The sequence below is a fragment of the Helicoverpa zea genome, chromosome 11 (assembly GCF_022581195.2).
Source record: "Helicoverpa zea isolate HzStark_Cry1AcR chromosome 11, ilHelZeax1.1, whole genome shotgun sequence".
In the NCBI taxonomy this organism is placed as follows: Eukaryota; Metazoa; Arthropoda; class Insecta; order Lepidoptera; family Noctuidae; genus Helicoverpa; species Helicoverpa zea.
This window is the reverse complement of record NC_061462.1, coordinates 6316875-6334485: the sequence shown is the minus strand read 5'-3', so window position 1 is coordinate 6334485 and position 17611 is coordinate 6316875. Positions and strand designations below refer to the sequence as shown.

The 17611-nt window shown below is 35.9% G+C and overlaps 3 protein-coding genes across 6 annotated transcripts in view; 2 read left to right on the top strand and 1 right to left on the bottom strand.

Annotated features, from left to right (window-relative positions):
* LOC124634295 (peroxidase-like) overlaps window positions 1-17611 on the bottom strand; it is a 34333-nt gene that overhangs the window by 5468 nt on the left and 11254 nt on the right. Inside the window, exons 1-8 of one of the 3 annotated variants that reach the window (XM_047169819.1) lie at window positions 10761-11038; window positions 7855-7964; window positions 7470-7770; window positions 7137-7374; window positions 6778-6940; window positions 6280-6476; window positions 1753-1948; window positions 154-351 (exon numbers count right to left, since the gene is read on the bottom strand). In XM_047169819.1, coding sequence (XP_047025775.1) covers window positions 154-351; window positions 1753-1948; window positions 6280-6476; window positions 6778-6940; window positions 7137-7374; window positions 7470-7770; window positions 7855-7964; window positions 10761-10879 — 1522 coding nt within the window. In that variant the 5' untranslated portion in view covers window positions 10880-11038. Of the gene's footprint in view, window positions 1-153; window positions 352-1752; window positions 1949-6279; window positions 6477-6777; window positions 6941-7136; window positions 7375-7469; window positions 7771-7854; window positions 7965-8048; window positions 8141-10760; window positions 11039-17611 lie in introns of those variants that run through there. The other 2 variants (XM_047169820.1, XM_047169821.1) reach the window with 2 other exon arrangements.
* Window positions 12762-15561, top strand: LOC124634296 (mediator of RNA polymerase II transcription subunit 4). The gene is made up of 5 exons (XM_047169822.1): window positions 12762-12945; window positions 13013-13193; window positions 13277-13428; window positions 13542-13720; window positions 15174-15561. Exons 1-5 carry the CDS (start codon window positions 12878-12880, stop codon window positions 15347-15349), a joined length of 756 nt encoding a protein of 251 aa, XP_047025778.1. The 5' UTR covers window positions 12762-12877; the 3' UTR covers window positions 15350-15561.
* LOC124634298 (putative inner dynein arm light chain, axonemal) lies at window positions 15537-17593 on the top strand. 2 transcript variants are annotated; one of them, XM_047169824.1, is made up of 6 exons: window positions 15537-15688; window positions 16232-16363; window positions 16639-16788; window positions 16952-17080; window positions 17150-17347; window positions 17451-17593. In XM_047169824.1, exons 1-6 carry the CDS (start codon window positions 15680-15682, stop codon window positions 17484-17486), a joined length of 654 nt encoding a protein of 217 aa, XP_047025780.1. In that variant the 5' UTR covers window positions 15537-15679; the 3' UTR covers window positions 17487-17593. The 2 variants fall into 2 exon arrangements, with proteins under 2 accessions (XP_047025780.1, XP_047025779.1); XM_047169823.1 differs by lacking the exon at window positions 15537-15688 and adding an exon at window positions 16004-16137.

Genomic DNA, 17611 nt, shown 5'->3' with positions numbered 1-17611 from the left:
GTGTAGGTACTTGGTAATGCACCGTTCTAAGGATTGGACACTGTAAGCAACCAAACAGTTTTGATATATTTCTTCTATAATGTGGAAAATTAAAAACTAGATTTTTAGATCTGTATATTAATTTTGGGGTTTGTGTGAGTAAAATAGTCTTACCAGTCAAAGCAGGCAGCCAGCTCTTGTAAGTAATATGCTGCAGTTCAGCGATGACAATTCGCCTAGCCTCGTGGTACAGCCGGTCGGAATTCCAGCCAGGGTTGAGAGTGGCCAAGCCACGGGCGATGCGGTTGTGTTCCCTCACCCAGATGGAGTACATACTAGCCAGCCAAGGATGTGTGTTGGCACGAGCGTCACCTGATGAAAAAAATAAAAAAAATATTGAGTACATAAATTTTAAAAGTGTTTGTCATTTATTGATAGAGAATACAGTAAATAACTTTCATTGCAAAATGGGTCAATTTTCTCAATACATATAGATATTTATTATCATACAAGAGGCGCGTTGTTTTAGGAAGCGACATCTTTATCCAAACATTTGTTTGACCTAGTTAACTAATCGCTGTGTTGAAAGATAAATACGTAGGTTGAACATTTCTAGAATAAACTCATGATCTCATCTTGACCATAAATACCTATTTTTCGAATACAGAAATTACTTTAGTTAGACCATAGACTGATCGTGAAATATTACATCTTCCAATCAGAAAGATGATACACGCTCCAAGCAATACATGTTCGATGGCAGATGCTATTTTAATCCAATTATAAATGAGCATCTTGTAATGGTAACGAAAGCCAAAACCAAAATAAATAATCTATTTGAATCTCATAAAGAGGTCAATGACTTTTATACGCTGAGGTATAAGCTATGCATTCAACGAATGTGACAAACTGCATTCTAAATGTTTGCAATGTTCATTAGTAGACTTTGACTAATTGATTTTGAAACTGGGTCATTGCACCGTGAGCACGGTTTACAACACGTGAGTAGAAGAAATTTTCCATAACGTTGTCAGTAATTGAAACAATTTATGTGTCCAATTGATGGTAATGTCAACGTGCTACATAAAAAACACCATGGCCTATTAAGTGACTTGTACCCGTACATGGTAAAGGATAGGTTCCAACCATCTGTAGCAGTAACTGGGTAGGCTTCAACGACAAAAAAATATTAAATTCCTCTGGCTGATCTTGGGTCTGTTTCCCTAAAGAAGTTCAGTATTTCAGAACCTACATCACATGTAACATGAACTTCTGCATAAGTTGTTTACGTCATTATAACTGGCTGGAAGAAGATACATCCAGTTCAAAACATTACTATCTTAACCAAACGTGATGAATTGATTAATATTTACTGACTAACTTAATAATTATCTTATCTTTACAACATAATCTTTTATCACTGACGTTATCATTATCATCGCAATGTCGTATCGCACGTTTAAATCATTTATATTTATACATATAATTCTCGTGTTTATTTGAATTTCTAGTTTACTATGAGGTGTGAATTGATATGAGTTGTAAACCGAACTTTATTGACATTCTAATACCCAAAAAAAAATATTTTTGTATTTCCCAATGAGATCAGATGGTAGGTCGACACTGAATTTTTGGATGTGTTAATTTATTTATTTTATCTCTTACATTCAGGCAACAATGGCCCATAGATAGCTGATATATGCCGTGTGACAAATTTTTTTTTACTCGTCACCCCTGTTAAATAATTATTTAATAAACACAAAGGCCACTAACCAGCATTAAAGCAAGTCTCGGAGCCGCTTTCCACAAGGCACTTCTCAGTAGGATTGGAAGCCAGGGGCAGATGTTCTTCCTCTTCAATGGTAGAGGTCTTCAGAAGTCCACCAGTCCTCTCGCGTAAGGCTGCAGCTTCCCAGCTATCCGTACCGTAGATGTTGGAGCCGTCCAAGAAGTGAGTTGCTTGGTTCATCTGAGAAGAAAGATATACAATTGGTTATAAAAATGTGCCTGCAAATGGATATCATTTACATAGACAGAAGTCTTAATACCTATACTAACTCCTTATTATTTTTTTCAGCGCCCCAGTAGGTATTCTAATTTGATGTAGGTTATCTATCTTTAAAGGACAATGCCAGGGTCTGGGCTCAAAGTTTGCCCAGCAGTGGGAGTAGTTCCAGCTGGTTCCATAGTGCACTCTGAACACGAAATCCAAATATTTTTGAAATCGGTCTTAGAGGTCCCGAGAAAAACCGGTTCTAATGTTAAACTTGAACAGTCACTTTATAAAGCTCAAGCCATTTGCCCAGTAGTGGGAATGGTTAGAATAGGTTCTTTACTTCACTGTTAACACGAAATCCAAATATTTTGGAAATCGGTCCCAGAGGTCCCGAGAAAAACCGGTTCTAATGTTAAACTTGAACAGTCACTTTATAAAGCCCAAGCCATTTGCCCAGTAGTGGGAATGGTTAGAATAGGTTCTTTACTTCACTGTTAACACGAAATCCAAATATTTTGGAAATCGGTCCCAGACGTCCCGAGAAAAACCGGTTCTAATGTTAGCCAGCCATTGTTAGCAAGCCATTTTAAGCAGCCACAAACCTAACAACCTCTTTTCTTGAAATAACATTCAGATAGTTAGTGGTTTCACTGTTAACAGGATAAAAAAAAAAAAAAAACAAAAATAGACGTTTAGAGGTAACTGTTGTTTCTCTTGCTTTTCAGTCTCTATCTACCACAATCAGTCCTAAGTTCGTGTAGCGTCATGCAATTAATATCCGTAATGGCAATGGAAAAATCTTATCAAGACAAATAAAATAAGCTCGAACACGAGGTAGTAAATAGATACCGTTGAGGAGTTCCCTCATCTCACTGTCGTCTCCATCGTCAGGTCAGGTCTTAACCTCTACTGTTTTGTGGTATCGGAGACATATACCCGAATGACAAGTTTTTATTCGATATGTGCTTACAATTTCCGAGATTTCCCTATTGTTTTAAGGTTTCTATCACCAGACCCTGGACCCTGGACCGAATAACAAAGGAACCATTTGGAAAGTAAATTCTTTCAAACAATAAAATGATTGTTTAAATCGGTTGGTAAACGACGGTGTTATGCACGTACTTACGTAAAAAGAATACAAACGAACTGAGAAAATCCTCCATTTTTTGAAGTCGGTAAAAAAAATCTCGTTCAATACCTCGTATTTGTCGATTAATATTATAATGCATTTCAATTAAGGCAATAAAAGTGGAATAGTTAAGAGTTCGTAAGCATATTTTTCGTAATATTGAATAAGAGTCAAACCAGTTTTTCTCAGGACTCCTGGGATAGATTTCGAAATATGTCGGTCTGGGACCTATTATAAGCCTATGGAACATAATACACTATGCAGTTACTGTGGGCAACTCTTGAGCCCAACTTCCATACAAAGAATAGCATTGTCCTTTATATATTTTTTTAAGTATATAGGCAATTGACCCAGACTAAATAGGTAGATATTACTCTAACTGTACAGATATGAATGACGTTTTAAATTATGCGATGTTTTTCACAAAAAACGTAAACATTTCTAAGAATCGTGGAAAGATGACTGCAATTTATAATAAATAATATTGATAAGTGTACAAAGGCCTATTAATAAATTAATAATAAAGTATGATATGGATGTTGTGAATCCCCTGCGACAATAAGCATCTTATTCCTTACTAGCTTCTGCCAGCGGTTTCACCCGCATCCCGTGGGAACCTCTGCACGAACCCGGATAAAAAGTAGCCTATAGCCTTCCTCGATAAATGGGCTATCTAACACCGAAAGAATTGTTCAAATCGGACCAGTAGTTCCTGAGATTAGCGCGTTCAAACAAACAAACAAACTCTCCAGCTTTATAATATTAGTATAGATTGTGACAAATATTATAATTAGAATGATGTACCTAAATATAAAATATTTGGATGATGTGATCATAGACATATAAGTCCATAAAGTCACTACATCCAATGTTTTAGCCAAGGTCGAGGTAACACATAAATCGAATAAGCTCATGGCTACTTTACTTAACAAAAGTAAACAAAGTAGCAAACATTCAGAATACGTCATTACGTTTATCATTGTGTATGTTTCTTTCCTCAGAACGATTAAAAAGTGCAAGTCTGTTGTTGAAACAATGATAGGAAGCGAGGTAGACTGTGGACTGTGGAATTTTACCACCAAAACATGCACACTTAAATATCTTTCCATAACAATTCGATAAGAAAAGTCATAACTTCTGAACGAAATTGCTAGTTGAGTGGAATTTTTCAGCGTGTTAATTGATGTTCTACGATTTTCGAGAACACTTCATGAAATGAAATTAGATTAATTTCCTAAAATTCAACTGAAACTTTAATATATTTGTTTCAATGAATAATTTAGTTTTATTGACCCTGAGTCAAACACTTATTAAAACTCAGTAATTGCATTTTGCACTTAATTTATATGCAAGCAAACATATTTACGAAATCGCTTGTCTGATATAAATATCTAGACCGCGTTTAACGCAATCATTAGCAAAACTGCACTTAGTATAATTAATCAAATTCCTAACTCAAATTACCATTGTAAGTACACAAACACTGCAAAGAAAAACATGTTTACATTGCTTGAAGTTCATATCAGCTGCATGTTTGAATGACCTTAATCCGGATACTACGTATGTACGTACTATGTAAATGACATAAATACATTACGTATCTCTAGTTCCCTTATGTAAGAGAACATTGTCTATGGAAGAAGCTAGACTGAACTAATAATAGTCCTAGTGCACTTGTGGCGCCTATTAGCCCGTGTTCCTACCAATTGAACCCACTCAATGCGAATCGATAAGGCAAATTATTAGCATTGCAAATATTTGGACTTTTGAACCTACTCAAGAAGTCAAGATGACACGAACAACCTTTAAATAATTGTTAGTACACGCTGTATTTAATGTAGTGTGTGACAAAAAATGGACTAGTCAATGTTGTTACTGAAAATGCTAGCAAGATTTGTCTTCGTTAGAAGTTTTGAGTAAAGAACCATCTCAACCTTTGATATTCTGTAAGGATAACTACTAAGTTATTGATTAAAATTCACTTACTCAATATAAAAATTCAAAAAAGCAATTCCCTCTTTTACAGACTTTTAAACATACGAGGTCAGTACTTCCTGTCAGACATAAGCAATACAAAAATTATAAAATCATTAAATCAAATTATAAAATTCAGAAATAATTAATAGTACAAAAATGCACTCGTGTAGGTTAAAAAAGCTATAGAGATATGAGTAGACCAACCCTTTGAGGACATGAAGCAGAAGGGAGTAGATGTAAGTATGAGGTCTGACGGAGAGGAATGGAAGAAAAAGACATGTTGCGCCACTCCCAAATGACTTGGGAACAGGGCAGGAAGAAGATGAAGAGAGGTCATCAATATTATAAAACTCACTTATCAATATTATAAAACATTTTGAAGGACCGTGCTCGTTTTCAATCTGTATGGGAACCTACTACCTACATGAATAGACGTAAGATGCGTGTGAAACCCCGTAGCGGAAAGTAGTCTATCATAGATACCTAGTTACTCGCATAGTACCTAATAAAGTATGCAGAGTACCTAAGATAAATTGTTGCTACAAAATCGAATGTATCTCTACACGTAAGTACATATAAAACATACACGTATACCCATGTTATGATTCGGAGAAACAGACAAGTCTACGCATGATATAAAAAACTCCTCATAAATGACGCAGTGACAAAGGACAAAGGGTCTTAATTAAAACACGCAGTATTTACTACCAATCGTTAAACACGACTTCGAAGCATGATTAATGACGCATCAGTCTCGGTACCGATCACAGAGTATGACCGTACCAATGTATCACAGAAAATTGTTTTGCCTTTCTTGATATGAAATGACGCGACTTGTTGTATAAGAGTTCAAGGAACTGAGGCAGGCTTGTTATTAACTCGCAAGAGTATTATTATAAAACAAATGAGTACGTAGTAGATGTTTGTGTGAATGGAGTGAAATAGTTAGATACTGTTAGTAAATTACTTTCTCAACTTTAGTTACAATCTCAACGATCCCTCCTTCCTAAAACCTAATAGGCATTAGGATGTTAAATATATTTTTTTTTTGTTTTGATAAAGTCCATTGTTCTAAAAGAAAAACTACCTACACCTTACCTAAGACCTACAGCATGTAGTCGAGAAGAAGATCATATATATACATATTTCCAAAATAACAAACAAAATTATGAATCCAAAGCAAGTCATAAGGTCTTACCTGTTCAGCAGCTCCAAAAGTACAGTCTCCTCTATACGTGGTGACAGACCGGGTGTATTCCATACAGGTGACATACTTCGACTTGTAGAATGGATCATCGTGAGGCACCGAGATAGGCATGCAGCTCGGGTGGATGTACCTCGGAGTCAAGGGGAAGCCGTCGTTCCCACAGCATCGAATGGCTTGGTTCGTGTGAACTGATAATAAAAACAAACTTCGTATCAGCTACGGATGGTGACGACTTTGACCGCCACGCGCAAAAGTACATAGGGGTACTTGTCATTACATTTGCAAATCAAATTGGTATGTAGGTATGTACTTATATGAAACGTGTACTATAGGCAAATATAGAAGACCGTGTTACTTAAAATCTAAATTGCAAATTAAATCATTATTATGAACATTTATCAGACAATCTTATTGTTACTCAAGGATTCCCTTTAATTAACTAATACGAGCACGTACATTTTATTTGACGCATTATTATGTTATACTCACTTGTTTTGCGGACTGGAGTGTGTACCAGGTCATGATAGATGAATTGACTCCAGATAGCCAGAGCCATGGTTTTGTCGCTGTTTGGTACGTCCAGATTATCAGTAAGCTTTGTGCTGACCATGCGAGCTGAAGGCAAAGCCTTCTGGCTTAGAGCACGGCGCGGCTGTGGAAACAAACACAATATTAGAAACAGTCAAATATTTGTTTAATGTAACAGTTAGCCAATGTTTGTGGATATGTTATCTCAAAAATTCTTTAAACACTGATTGCAATACAGTTTGTCAATACAAGATAAGAATATGGTAAATTGGTTAACCGATTCACCATTTCAAAAATAAGTATAGTTCTGGTAAACCAACCTCTTCAATACCGTCAGCATATCTAGGGTGCAGCAGACGTTTGTATCCAGTAAGTGCCTGACCCCAGGAAGACCTTACGGGGTTGTTGCAGGAGCCATCAAACGTACGATACTTCGAGGACATCTTATTCGTACGACATGTGAACCGTTCAAGAGCAGCACACTCCCCACCAAACTCACTCTCACGCAAATTCAACGTACTGATGAAACTCGCACACTCATCATTAGGCAAACCATATCTGAATGTGGACAAAGAGAACATCTTACTACCAAACCTTTGACATATAACATTTTTGGATAGAAATAATACTAATAAAATAGAGAAGAAACGTACCTTCGGCATCTTGTGTAGACTAGATTCTGAGACGCTTTCGTAATGGTCAACGAAGACTTCTCATAGCGCATAGCATTCTCTGACACGGAACCGTCGATCGCTAGTCCTTGAGCAACGGAGCCAGTGCTGGGCAAGATACCAGCCGACTGCAAGTTTAGTTCTAATCTTTGTAACATCGATACTTCCAGCTTGCTAATCCTTATCGACCTGTTCGTATGTAATGTAGTGACAGGTGGTAACCTCTTCAGCATTTCAGCGCTTGGAAATGGAAAATCATACATTGGCGGTGGATGAACTATATCTACAAAAGGAGAAAACAGTTATAAGTCAGTTATTTACATACAATAGACAATAGATTTTAGTTAAAGATGAAGCATTAACTTACCAGTTGATAATATAAGATTTAGGGGGTACGGAGCAACATGACTCCCAAAGGTGACTCCCGCCCAGAGCACCACACCAAGCAACACCATCTTCATCATTTCTTCCAATATACTGCAACAAAGGAACGATCAACAATGAGTCACTGCGTCTCGATATGGTCAATAAATAACGCCATTTAAATGCCAAAAGACCAACCGATGACGTATTTTAACTATGAACATACTCTGTTCTGGTTTCTGAGACGTTTGGTGTCCAACTGATCAACAAGCGGGTGGATAAACAGTTTTATGAGGACCTATTTACGAGTCTCATTGTGACCCAAGATAACCCGTTCATGGCCCTGCAGATAGTGTTGATGTATGCGTGTTTCGTCACAATAATCTGCCACTTTCAGCAATCATACGATAAATAGACGAGCCCCCTGAACTAAGAGATAAAATAATAGTTCCGGCTAAAGATAGATCAAGGCGAGCATTACACGAGTAATAAGTTAATAACTTAATTATAAAGTATATAAGTAAAATTATATAAGTAGGTAGGCATGTCTAGTAAAGAGTAGAACAAAAACAAATGACGAATCGCTGTTTGCTCGTGAATATTGAATGTTAAATAATCTAAATATTGTTTTTCTTTGTGAGATAAGAATGGACATACCTACTTGATACGCAGAAGTTGGACCTTAAACAGATTCCATTCAAACGTATTTAATCAGACTTGTTGGATTGGATAGTATGTAATAAATCAAGGAGGTTAATAATAAAAATAAAAAAGTTATTCTAGCTCAACAGCTGTCTAGTTACTAAACATTACAAGAAGCCTGCCTAATGTGCCCTAAAAAATAAAAGGTGGGTAGTGCTTACTTTAATATAATTTATACTGTCATTTCCGTGTTTTTTTTATCTTTGCGTGCAATATGGTTTTGGCTTTTTGCTTTTGATGAGCATTAACTAGGTATGGTCATTAGTTTGTGAAATTAATAAATAACCTTTATGAAGTGAATGTTTGGAGCATGCTCTTCTTCTATATCTGCAGTATTTTGGGCTGTATTTTGCAAACTTCCTAAAGATTGGCTTTTAACAGTGTTCCGGTTGTTTTTTCGCCTGGTTTCTTTCGCAGAATTCTAGAGCCAACTTAGCCTCCCTGAAGGTCTGCCTACTACATTGGATCTTGGCCTACAGGTACAATGTTTGAATTTAAGATTGCGTGACAAGCATTAACTTGGACTAAGTTAATTCATATTTAGGAAAATTAACTAAAGGTGCCATATTATTATGAAAGTTATTCTCAATTATTGTTGTGAGAGATGGATGACGTATTTTAAGGCCTTCACCTAGTTCCTTTATCGCGGCTGGTAGGTCTTTATATTTATTTTTAGGTTCCTACCGTTCTCTTTTTTGTCGTAAATACTTTTTGCTACTATAGTTACAAACATCATCAAAATTAAAATTATTCAAATGAGTATTTTTAATTTAATAAAGTTAACCTAATGCTCTTTTTTCTAGATTAAATATTAACTGAAAAACTTACGTACTTTCAATGTTCCGTGGCGTGAGATTTGCATTTGTCATTTTTGCATTATTTTTCAGTAAGTACCTACATAAGCGACCAAACCGATTAATTAAAACTTATATAGCTAATTACATTTTTAATTATGTGCGGCGCGATTTATAATTAATTATTGAATATTTATTGATTATGAAGTAGGTACCTACTTTAATTACATAACAGATCATATATGGAAATCAGTTGGCAAAGTACCTACTTCGTTAGTCTAAACAAAGATAGAGATAGTAAAATATGTACCTACTTATGTTACCTCTATGTTAGTTTAATCTGTAACTTTGCGGATGTTTATATTTGTCTCAGATTTTATATGTATCATACTTATGTAAATGACGTCTTTACGTTTAATTAATAATTAAGTTCAAATGTCTTAGGTAATAAAGGTACCACGCACCTACCTAGTTCAATTTCTAAGTCATTAGAATAGATAATTGTCTAAATTAAAATATTAGCAAAAAAAAATTTTATCCAAATTAACAAACAATCGTAAGAACATTAAATTCCTAGGTGACCCGTTTTGAACGTTTTGTTAACCAATAGTACTTAACTACTCACTTGTTATCACTGATAGAAAAAACTAGAAACTTAACCTGATTTTTATTTGGTTATCAATGTTATCATTCAACGTTCGAAAAATAATTAATAACAGTTGGTTATTAAAAAAACCTTCCTACTTTATTGATAAACGTGTTACGTGTTTATTTTGAATACTAATCTATTGCTTTTAATATTTCGCGGAAAATCACAACCGCTTCTGATAACTGTAAACAGAATATAAAAAAGTAAGCACTAACAAAACTTACCTACCGCAATCAGCCAAAACGAGATAATGAAAAAGAAAACACACTTTTTTGCTTTTTTATATTATTGGCATAACAAAACACGCCTAATTTGTATTTACATTTGCCATTCATTAGTTTGAGTGTGCCAAACCCATCTTAATTGGCATCGAAAACATGTTTGGGGAAAGTTCATTGAACCCTCTTGTGATTAGGTAAGTTTTTTGACCACTATCCTTTGTTATGTAAACAAACTTTTGGGATATTAAACGGCTGCTACGAATTACTTCAACAGTTTGTAAAAGTCGGTCGCGAGCTGCATTATGCAGAGCTACCTATGGCATTGATGTTAACTGGCGATAAAAATAGAATTCTAGTTTTTTTCCACTGCCTAAGGAAATGAAGTATGTACTTGAGAAAAATTAAGTCAGCGTTAACTACTCTTTAACTAAAAATCATTAGTTAAACACACATTATTTATCTACTTTCTTGTAAGAAATTAACTAAAAGATGATTAGATACTTAATTTAACTACGCTTTAATTGAAGTCAGCATCCAGACTTACGTGGAATGTTCACTACATCCATCGCATTCCGACCTCCTTCTAGAACATTTCTCTGGCGAAATGTTCTTGGCATTCGCGTTCAACATGGACTTTCCTTCAATGATCCGTTTAAACAACATAATAGCAATAGCAGTATTTGTTGTTTACGACAATTGTCTCGTCTAAGGCGAATGTTTGATTTGTTTAACACGATTGCAGATGACACTTTCTCAAAGGAGCGATTTTCCATTAGATTGGCAGAGAAGCCAATTTCACCTCTACTGCCAAGCTCGCACTGGAACTGGTAAACTTGGAGCAAGCCAGCGGGCGCCCGATCAAATCAACAGTTTAGCCCCTCTCTCCCCTCGCCCCTCTGTGATGTCATAAAAGAAACCTTCGCCACAGTCTAGAAAATTACTACTCACAATTCAATGGCGTTGTGTAGTACTATTATTAAAAGGGATGATAAAAGGGTTAACGATGAAAACTATGCATTTGAATATCTAAATAACACAAATCACCTAATTTATTTGAAAATATACATAAACATTGATCTAGTAATGCATTTTGTGCAACTGTTATAGTTAATCTGTGGCATAACGGTCTTTATTAGTGTCCGCATGTGTGATTTTTTCAAAAGTATCACTTATTGAAGTAAAAATATAATTACTTTATCTGATTCAAACTTCTTGAGCTAGATTTTATTCTGACGTTCCCCTTAATAAGTTTTTAAAAAGCATACCTAATTGCTTTTACGTTACCAGTTAATATTAAGGGTCTGGATGAGATTCATATTGAATGATGTTATGCGTAGGTAACCAGTAAAGTAATTCCATTTGAATGATGTAATGCATAAGTACCAAGATAAAATAATTCCTATGAAAAGCCACAGAAAATACCACATGTGAATTTCTTCATTAATGGTGACGCACAGTAATAAAGACCCACGAGCACGTGGAGTGCGCATGCTCACAGCGTGGTCTTACCTCTCCCCCCTCATGCCACCCCAGCCCTCCCCGCTGTCCACATTCCCCTCGCCATCAGCTGATCACGCAGCCGCAGCGTGCACAAAAGCCGGTTCGCATGAGTAGCATAATATGAGTATGTATACAAACAAAAACCAAGGCAGGTAAGTAGGTACGTATAAGTTTCCGTTCGCTGCAGTAATACGAATATGACTCTCGGTGTATGTAAGCGATGTGCATGATTGGAAATCTAATACCAAGTAACTTGTAGCATCGTAATTTTATGAGCGAACGTTTTACAATGAAATAATACCTACCCCGAACCTTACCTGCCTAATGAAGCTTAGTCCTAAATAAAATAAATTAGATAGGGAACGTTCAGTTCAAAACTTTAACCTATTGCCTACCTGAATGTAAGAAACTTGCGGTTGGTAAGTAACTAGTGTAGGTATTTTATTTATTTATTTAACAAAGCCTTATTTTTTCAAGCAATACCTCGTGAGCATGCTAGCAAAGTGTCTTCTACGACATCATAAGAAAAATATATAATAAATCCTAAGACACGCCAATAGCTCAGATAGCTAGATTTTTTCCTTTGACCACAATACCAATGAAAGAAATTGTTGATTAGGATATTTGACCCATATTCTGAAGTCAGAAAGTTGGTTAATATGACTGTTTTATTTGACCTGTATCTCGAGGGACACCCTGTATAAAGATTATTTCAAGAAGTATTAGCACTCTATTTGTATAGTCTTAAGAATGGTTTAAGTTAGGTTTGGGGTTTCTGCTGTTATATTACATGCTGAGTATATAGTCATTTGTACAACATAAGGAATAAATAGGTTAGAAATCAAAGTTACGTAAAATAATGGATTGAAAAAATAAAAATATTTCGAATACGCAATGATCAAGAAGTGTTATGATTTCGTAATGCTTATTTCATTATAAAATTATATAGTTTGCCCTGACTATTATAAAGTAAATAATTTAGGTTGTGTAGTTAATAATTGTGTCTGGCAATCCTTTTGCTTAGATGTCACCACTCAACTTTTGTCACTGTCAAAAGTGTCAAAGTACTTCCCAAAATTCTTCTGAGAAAGCTTTGTTGTTAATAATTATAAAATTTCTTGATTTACTTTATCATATCTGCTCGTTCTATAGTGAGATATCATGGCATCACATCTGAGCACTAAAGACAGGCTACTCGCATTAATTGATGACATCGAGTTAATTTCCAAGTAAGCATTTCTATTTCGCAAAACAAAAAAAAAGGAAAGTTTTACTATGTAAATCCTCGTATTGCAGAGAAATGATAGAAGTGTCGATCGCTCCGAAGCCTCAGAAGCTTTCTGCTGCAGACCATGCGCAGCTTACAGATCTGTTACTATCCAAAGATTCGGAATTGAAGAAAACTTTGGGGTTAGCTGATGAACAAGCTAAGATTCAGCAGAAAATGAACGACTTGAAAGCTGAAGTAGAGAATAAGGTAATGCATTCGATCCCAAACATTGATATATTTTTATTTACAATGTTCTGACGAAGTCTGACAAATGAATATTTATAATTCAGGATCAAGACATCTTCCACTTACAAAGGCAACTCAAGGATGCTGAACAAATCCTTGCAACGTCACTGTATCAAGCTAGACAGAAACTTGCATCAATTGTTAAGTCTAGGAAACGGCCAGTACCTTCAGAAGAACTAATAAAGTTTGCACACAGGTAAGAAAGAACATAAGTACAGTAGGTACCTACAGTAATTTTTAATTAAGCTATTTGTTTTTCTTTTATTGATCTTGAGGTTTATTTTAATGTACTTACTATTAAATTCACAGAATCAGTGCTTCAAATGCAGTGAGTGCACCTCTTTCGTGGCAGCCTGGGGACCCTCGTCGACCATACCCCACAGACCTTGAGATGAGGTTGGGAATGCTTGGCCGGCTCTGTGATCTACCACTCAATGGTCACACACCGTCTACACTGAATGAACTACATAGAATGACCACTGGGGGAGGTGAGTCATATTTTTAATTAATTTCCTAAGAAATTTATTCTAGCTCATCGGTACATTAAAAGTTTCTCTATAGTAGTTATGGGTATTTCCATACTTGAATAAGCTTTATGGCTCGTTTAATTGCTCTTGCACTTCCTCATCCAGTCATATAATGTTGACATATTAAGATGCAACAATGAATATTGCTGGTGTTAACTTTTTCTTTAACACTTTCGATGCCCAGCACCCGGGATTCGAGTCGAACCATAGTTCATTCCTTATGCCCGCAACCCGAATACCGAGTCGTCGCTATGTGTAGCTATAGATGCATGTGTTCATGCCCAGGACCCGAATAGCGAGTCCATAGCTAAGTAAGCTGTAAGGGTTGTCAAAAGTAAATAAATGAAATCAATTGAAAAAACATCTGCTATGTTCTGGTTCACTTCATCAATGTTATATGCCATCATTTCAGTTCACAGTAAGACACTTAACGCACAACCGATTTGCAGGCTTAAATCAAATCCAGTAAACAGTGCCTAGGTTTCAAACGTAAGGCAATCGAAGTCCAGTAGGAAAGCCAATAGTCAAACACAAAAGTAATAACACAGAAGTCCGGTAGAAAAGCCAATAGTCGATCACAAACAAACGTAACACGGGAGAGAGTATTCGATATAGGTTTAGCCGGAAGTGCAAACAGATACCGAATGAGCTTAAATTATTTTGTAAATACGTACCTACTTTTAGCAGCAAAGAAGGGTTAAGTTTTTACCTGAGTAAGACCTTTAATCGTTTGCCGAAAACTTTTTTTAAAGTTAAAACAAAAGTGCATCTATCGCCTTTTGTGCAATAACGAGATTTATGGTTCTTTATCTGTGGCCCGTAAAATGACAAACAAAGCGCGTCGGCATGTTTTTTGAGATTACGAGTATTTAAACTAAAAACTAGATACTTATTTTCTTTGTTATCCTATGCAGGTGTTAAAACAAAGCACGTCGGCGTTGTATTGATTAAAAAAAAAGCTTACAGAAACATGTAGATAAATCATATTAAGTAAATCTGTTCTAACATAATGTACGATAAAATTTAAAAAATAGTCTCTTTAACAACATAATAAATTAAATAACAAGACGGGATTTATTTTCTTTATTCTGATCAAAAATGCACAATAATTATATTCTAGTAAATTATTTTGGGTAGCCCTACGCTCGGTGGGCGGGGCTTAAGTGAACCCGGACGCCGGGTTTTCGGGCATAAGGGTCCCGTTCCGATACAATTGCGCTGTTGGACTCGAATACCGGGTTGTTATGTAATTATGCAAAATATTTTTGGGCATGTGGATAGGAATTGCATAGGTGAGCTGGGCAGCGAAAGTGTTAAAAGATAAAATGAATTGAATCAATTTTCATTTCCTCTTATCTAGTTATGCCCCAGTCAAAATATTTGTAAAATAACAAGATTTTTTTCATATTTCTAGTACCAGCATCAGCAACAAACCAGTTCACATGGCACCCAACTGGCGAGTTACACATGTCAGTGGGGGGCGGCAACTCAGTCGCCATTGACGGCCGCGGCAAAGACGCGCCCAACCAGGAAGACGTTGAAGTAATGTCCACCGACTCCAGTTCTAGTTCCAGTAGTGATTCTCAATGAATAAGGAAGAAAAAGTGTTTGAGACCCAATCAAACATTTTAACCTGAAGGTTTATGTTGATAGACTGCTGTGTGAAATGAACAGTGAAGAGATTTTATTGGACATTGCAATAACAGATTAAAAAGACTGTTTTCTATCTGTAATGTTATTTATGTACTATTATTTAAGAGATAATTTTCTGATAAAAATAGCATTAAACTGCATTATCTCAATATTTTGTTTTATTTGAGGAATGATGATTATAAAAGTTGTTTTGCTCTAGATAAGGTTAAATATTCGATAACGGTGCCATTGCCAAAGATAAGCTGCACGAGTCTGCATTTATCCGAGATGATACTGGTAAGTATCCGGGATTAAACTGGTTTTTTGGCTAGAGAACTCAAACTCCATTCCTTAAATTCAGTTACTGGATTTGACGCTATATTCGCATGTCCTATACTGTATATACCTAACTGTGAGCTATTTACCAGATGTATGTATGTATGTAAAAGATTTTAAATAAGTAATAAAAAGATAAGCTGTACCAAGGGCCAATTAGCTACAAGTAGCTATTGGAATAATAGAAAACCTAATGCAAAAAGATTGCTATGCAACAGGCAGTCACCATGGCGACAACAACTTTGTTTACAATACACGACGTAAAGTTGGTCGAAGTTGACAATTCTAGTCATTTAGGAAATACATTATAAATAGTTTTAGAAATGGCTGAGAGGGCTCCCGTTTCTGCAGAAGAAACTTTAGTTCGTTATGATAATCCTGTGCTTGTTACTAAAAGGGCAGAAAAAGTTGTAAGTCCATCTGGGTTTTCAGTGAAGTCCGTAGCGTGAAATTCCAGTTTAAGGGATTATCGGCTCTCATTCTTGACCATTTACTTTACTACAGGTAGCACCTATTGCTGGTTCCTCCGTTCAACCATGTGTGCCAACAGAAGCTAAGAAGGAAACAGAAGAAATTTTAAATGCCATCCTGCCGCCTAAAGAGTGGGAAGAAGATGGACAAATATGGACGCAAAAGGTGCAGTATCCTTATAATAGCGACTCTTTCATTATTAGGAATTTTAAGTGAAACTTGGCCTCTCTCACTCTTGTAGATTAGGTACCTACTAGGTTTTAAGCTTAAGCTAAACTTTTTAATAGTACGACCACGCCAGAGCCCCTAGAAACAAATCTAGCCTATTAGCCAGCAATGGCCATAAGCATTTTTTGTTTGCAGATTTACAAAACCTTTCACATTATAATAATAAGGTTTAATATGAAAAGGCTCTATAACAATCATGTAACATCATTTAGATATCATCGACGCCTGCAACTCGACTGGACGTGATTAACTTACAAGAAATGCTGGACACACGCTTGCAACAGCGACAGGCCAGAGAAACTGGCATTTGTCCTGTTCGTCGACAGCTCTACACTCAATGTTTTGATGAGCTTATACGACAGGTACCGGCCAACATTATGACTACTTGTATTTTATACATTATCTAAAATAAGTCGTTAGTATGCAGTGCCGATAAGGTTTATCTATAAACCCTACGTGTAGATTGGTTTCTCTTATCGTAGGCTATTTCAAGATGTTGGATAACTAATGATGAGTTTTCTGCAGGTAACAATAAACTGTGGTGAAAGAGGTCTCCTACTATTGAGGGTACGTGATGAAGCTAGAATCACAATGGAAGCTTACCAAACGCTCTACTGTAGTTCAATCGCTTTCGGTATGAGGAAAGCTCTACAGGTTTGTTTTTCCCACGAACTTATTAATGTGGTAACATTCTTGATATTATATTGAATAATTTTATTTCAGTCAGAGCAAGGGAAATCGGATTTGATGGATCAAGTAGCGAAGCTTGAAACGGAACGTTCAGCTCTGGAGAAACAATGTATGGAGTTGAAACAGAAGACTGAGCAGCTAGAGAGGCGCGCGGCCGAGTTACGAGCCGCTGAAGAAAAACGTCACCAAGAAGAGTTGCTCGCTTTGAAGAAGACGAATGCTCAACTCAAGGTGAGAGAATATTCTTTCCTGAAGTTTAGTCTTGCATGGTATACCTATTCCAATTTTGTATAGTACGTAAGCAATGTGTTAACTTAATTTTATTTCATTTCAGGCACAACTGGAGGGCATCATTGCACCAAAGAAGTAAAAGTGTTATATTCGTTAATTATTTTTAAGATGTTTTTGTTGCTCTTACTAGTTTAAATTGTGTTCCTCATATATTATAATTACAAAAAATAAATAACTAAAATAAAATCTTGTAGTATTTTAAAT

What these genes read in the sequence shown, in the direction of transcription:
- LOC124634296 (XM_047169822.1), top strand. Translation starts at nt 12,878, where the DNA reads ATGGCATCACATCTGAGCACTAAAGACAGGCTACTCGCATTAATTGAT. An exon ending in GACATCGAGTTAATTTCCAA is followed by an intron (nt 12,946 to 13,012) that starts GTAAGCATTTCT and finishes CTCGTATTGCAG; the next exon opens with AGAAATGATAGAAGTGTCGA. An exon ending in AAGCTGAAGTAGAGAATAAG is followed by an intron (nt 13,194 to 13,276) that starts GTAATGCATTCG and finishes TTTATAATTCAG; the next exon opens with GATCAAGACATCTTCCACTT.
- LOC124634298 (XM_047169823.1), top strand. Translation starts at nt 16,051, where the DNA reads ATGGCTGAGAGGGCTCCCGTTTCTGCAGAAGAAACTTTAGTTCGTTAT. An exon ending in TTGATGAGCTTATACGACAG is followed by an intron (nt 16,789 to 16,951) that starts GTACCGGCCAAC and finishes AGTTTTCTGCAG; the next exon opens with GTAACAATAAACTGTGGTGA. An exon ending in AGACGAATGCTCAACTCAAG is followed by an intron (nt 17,348 to 17,450) that starts GTGAGAGAATAT and finishes ATTTCATTTCAG; the next exon opens with GCACAACTGGAGGGCATCAT.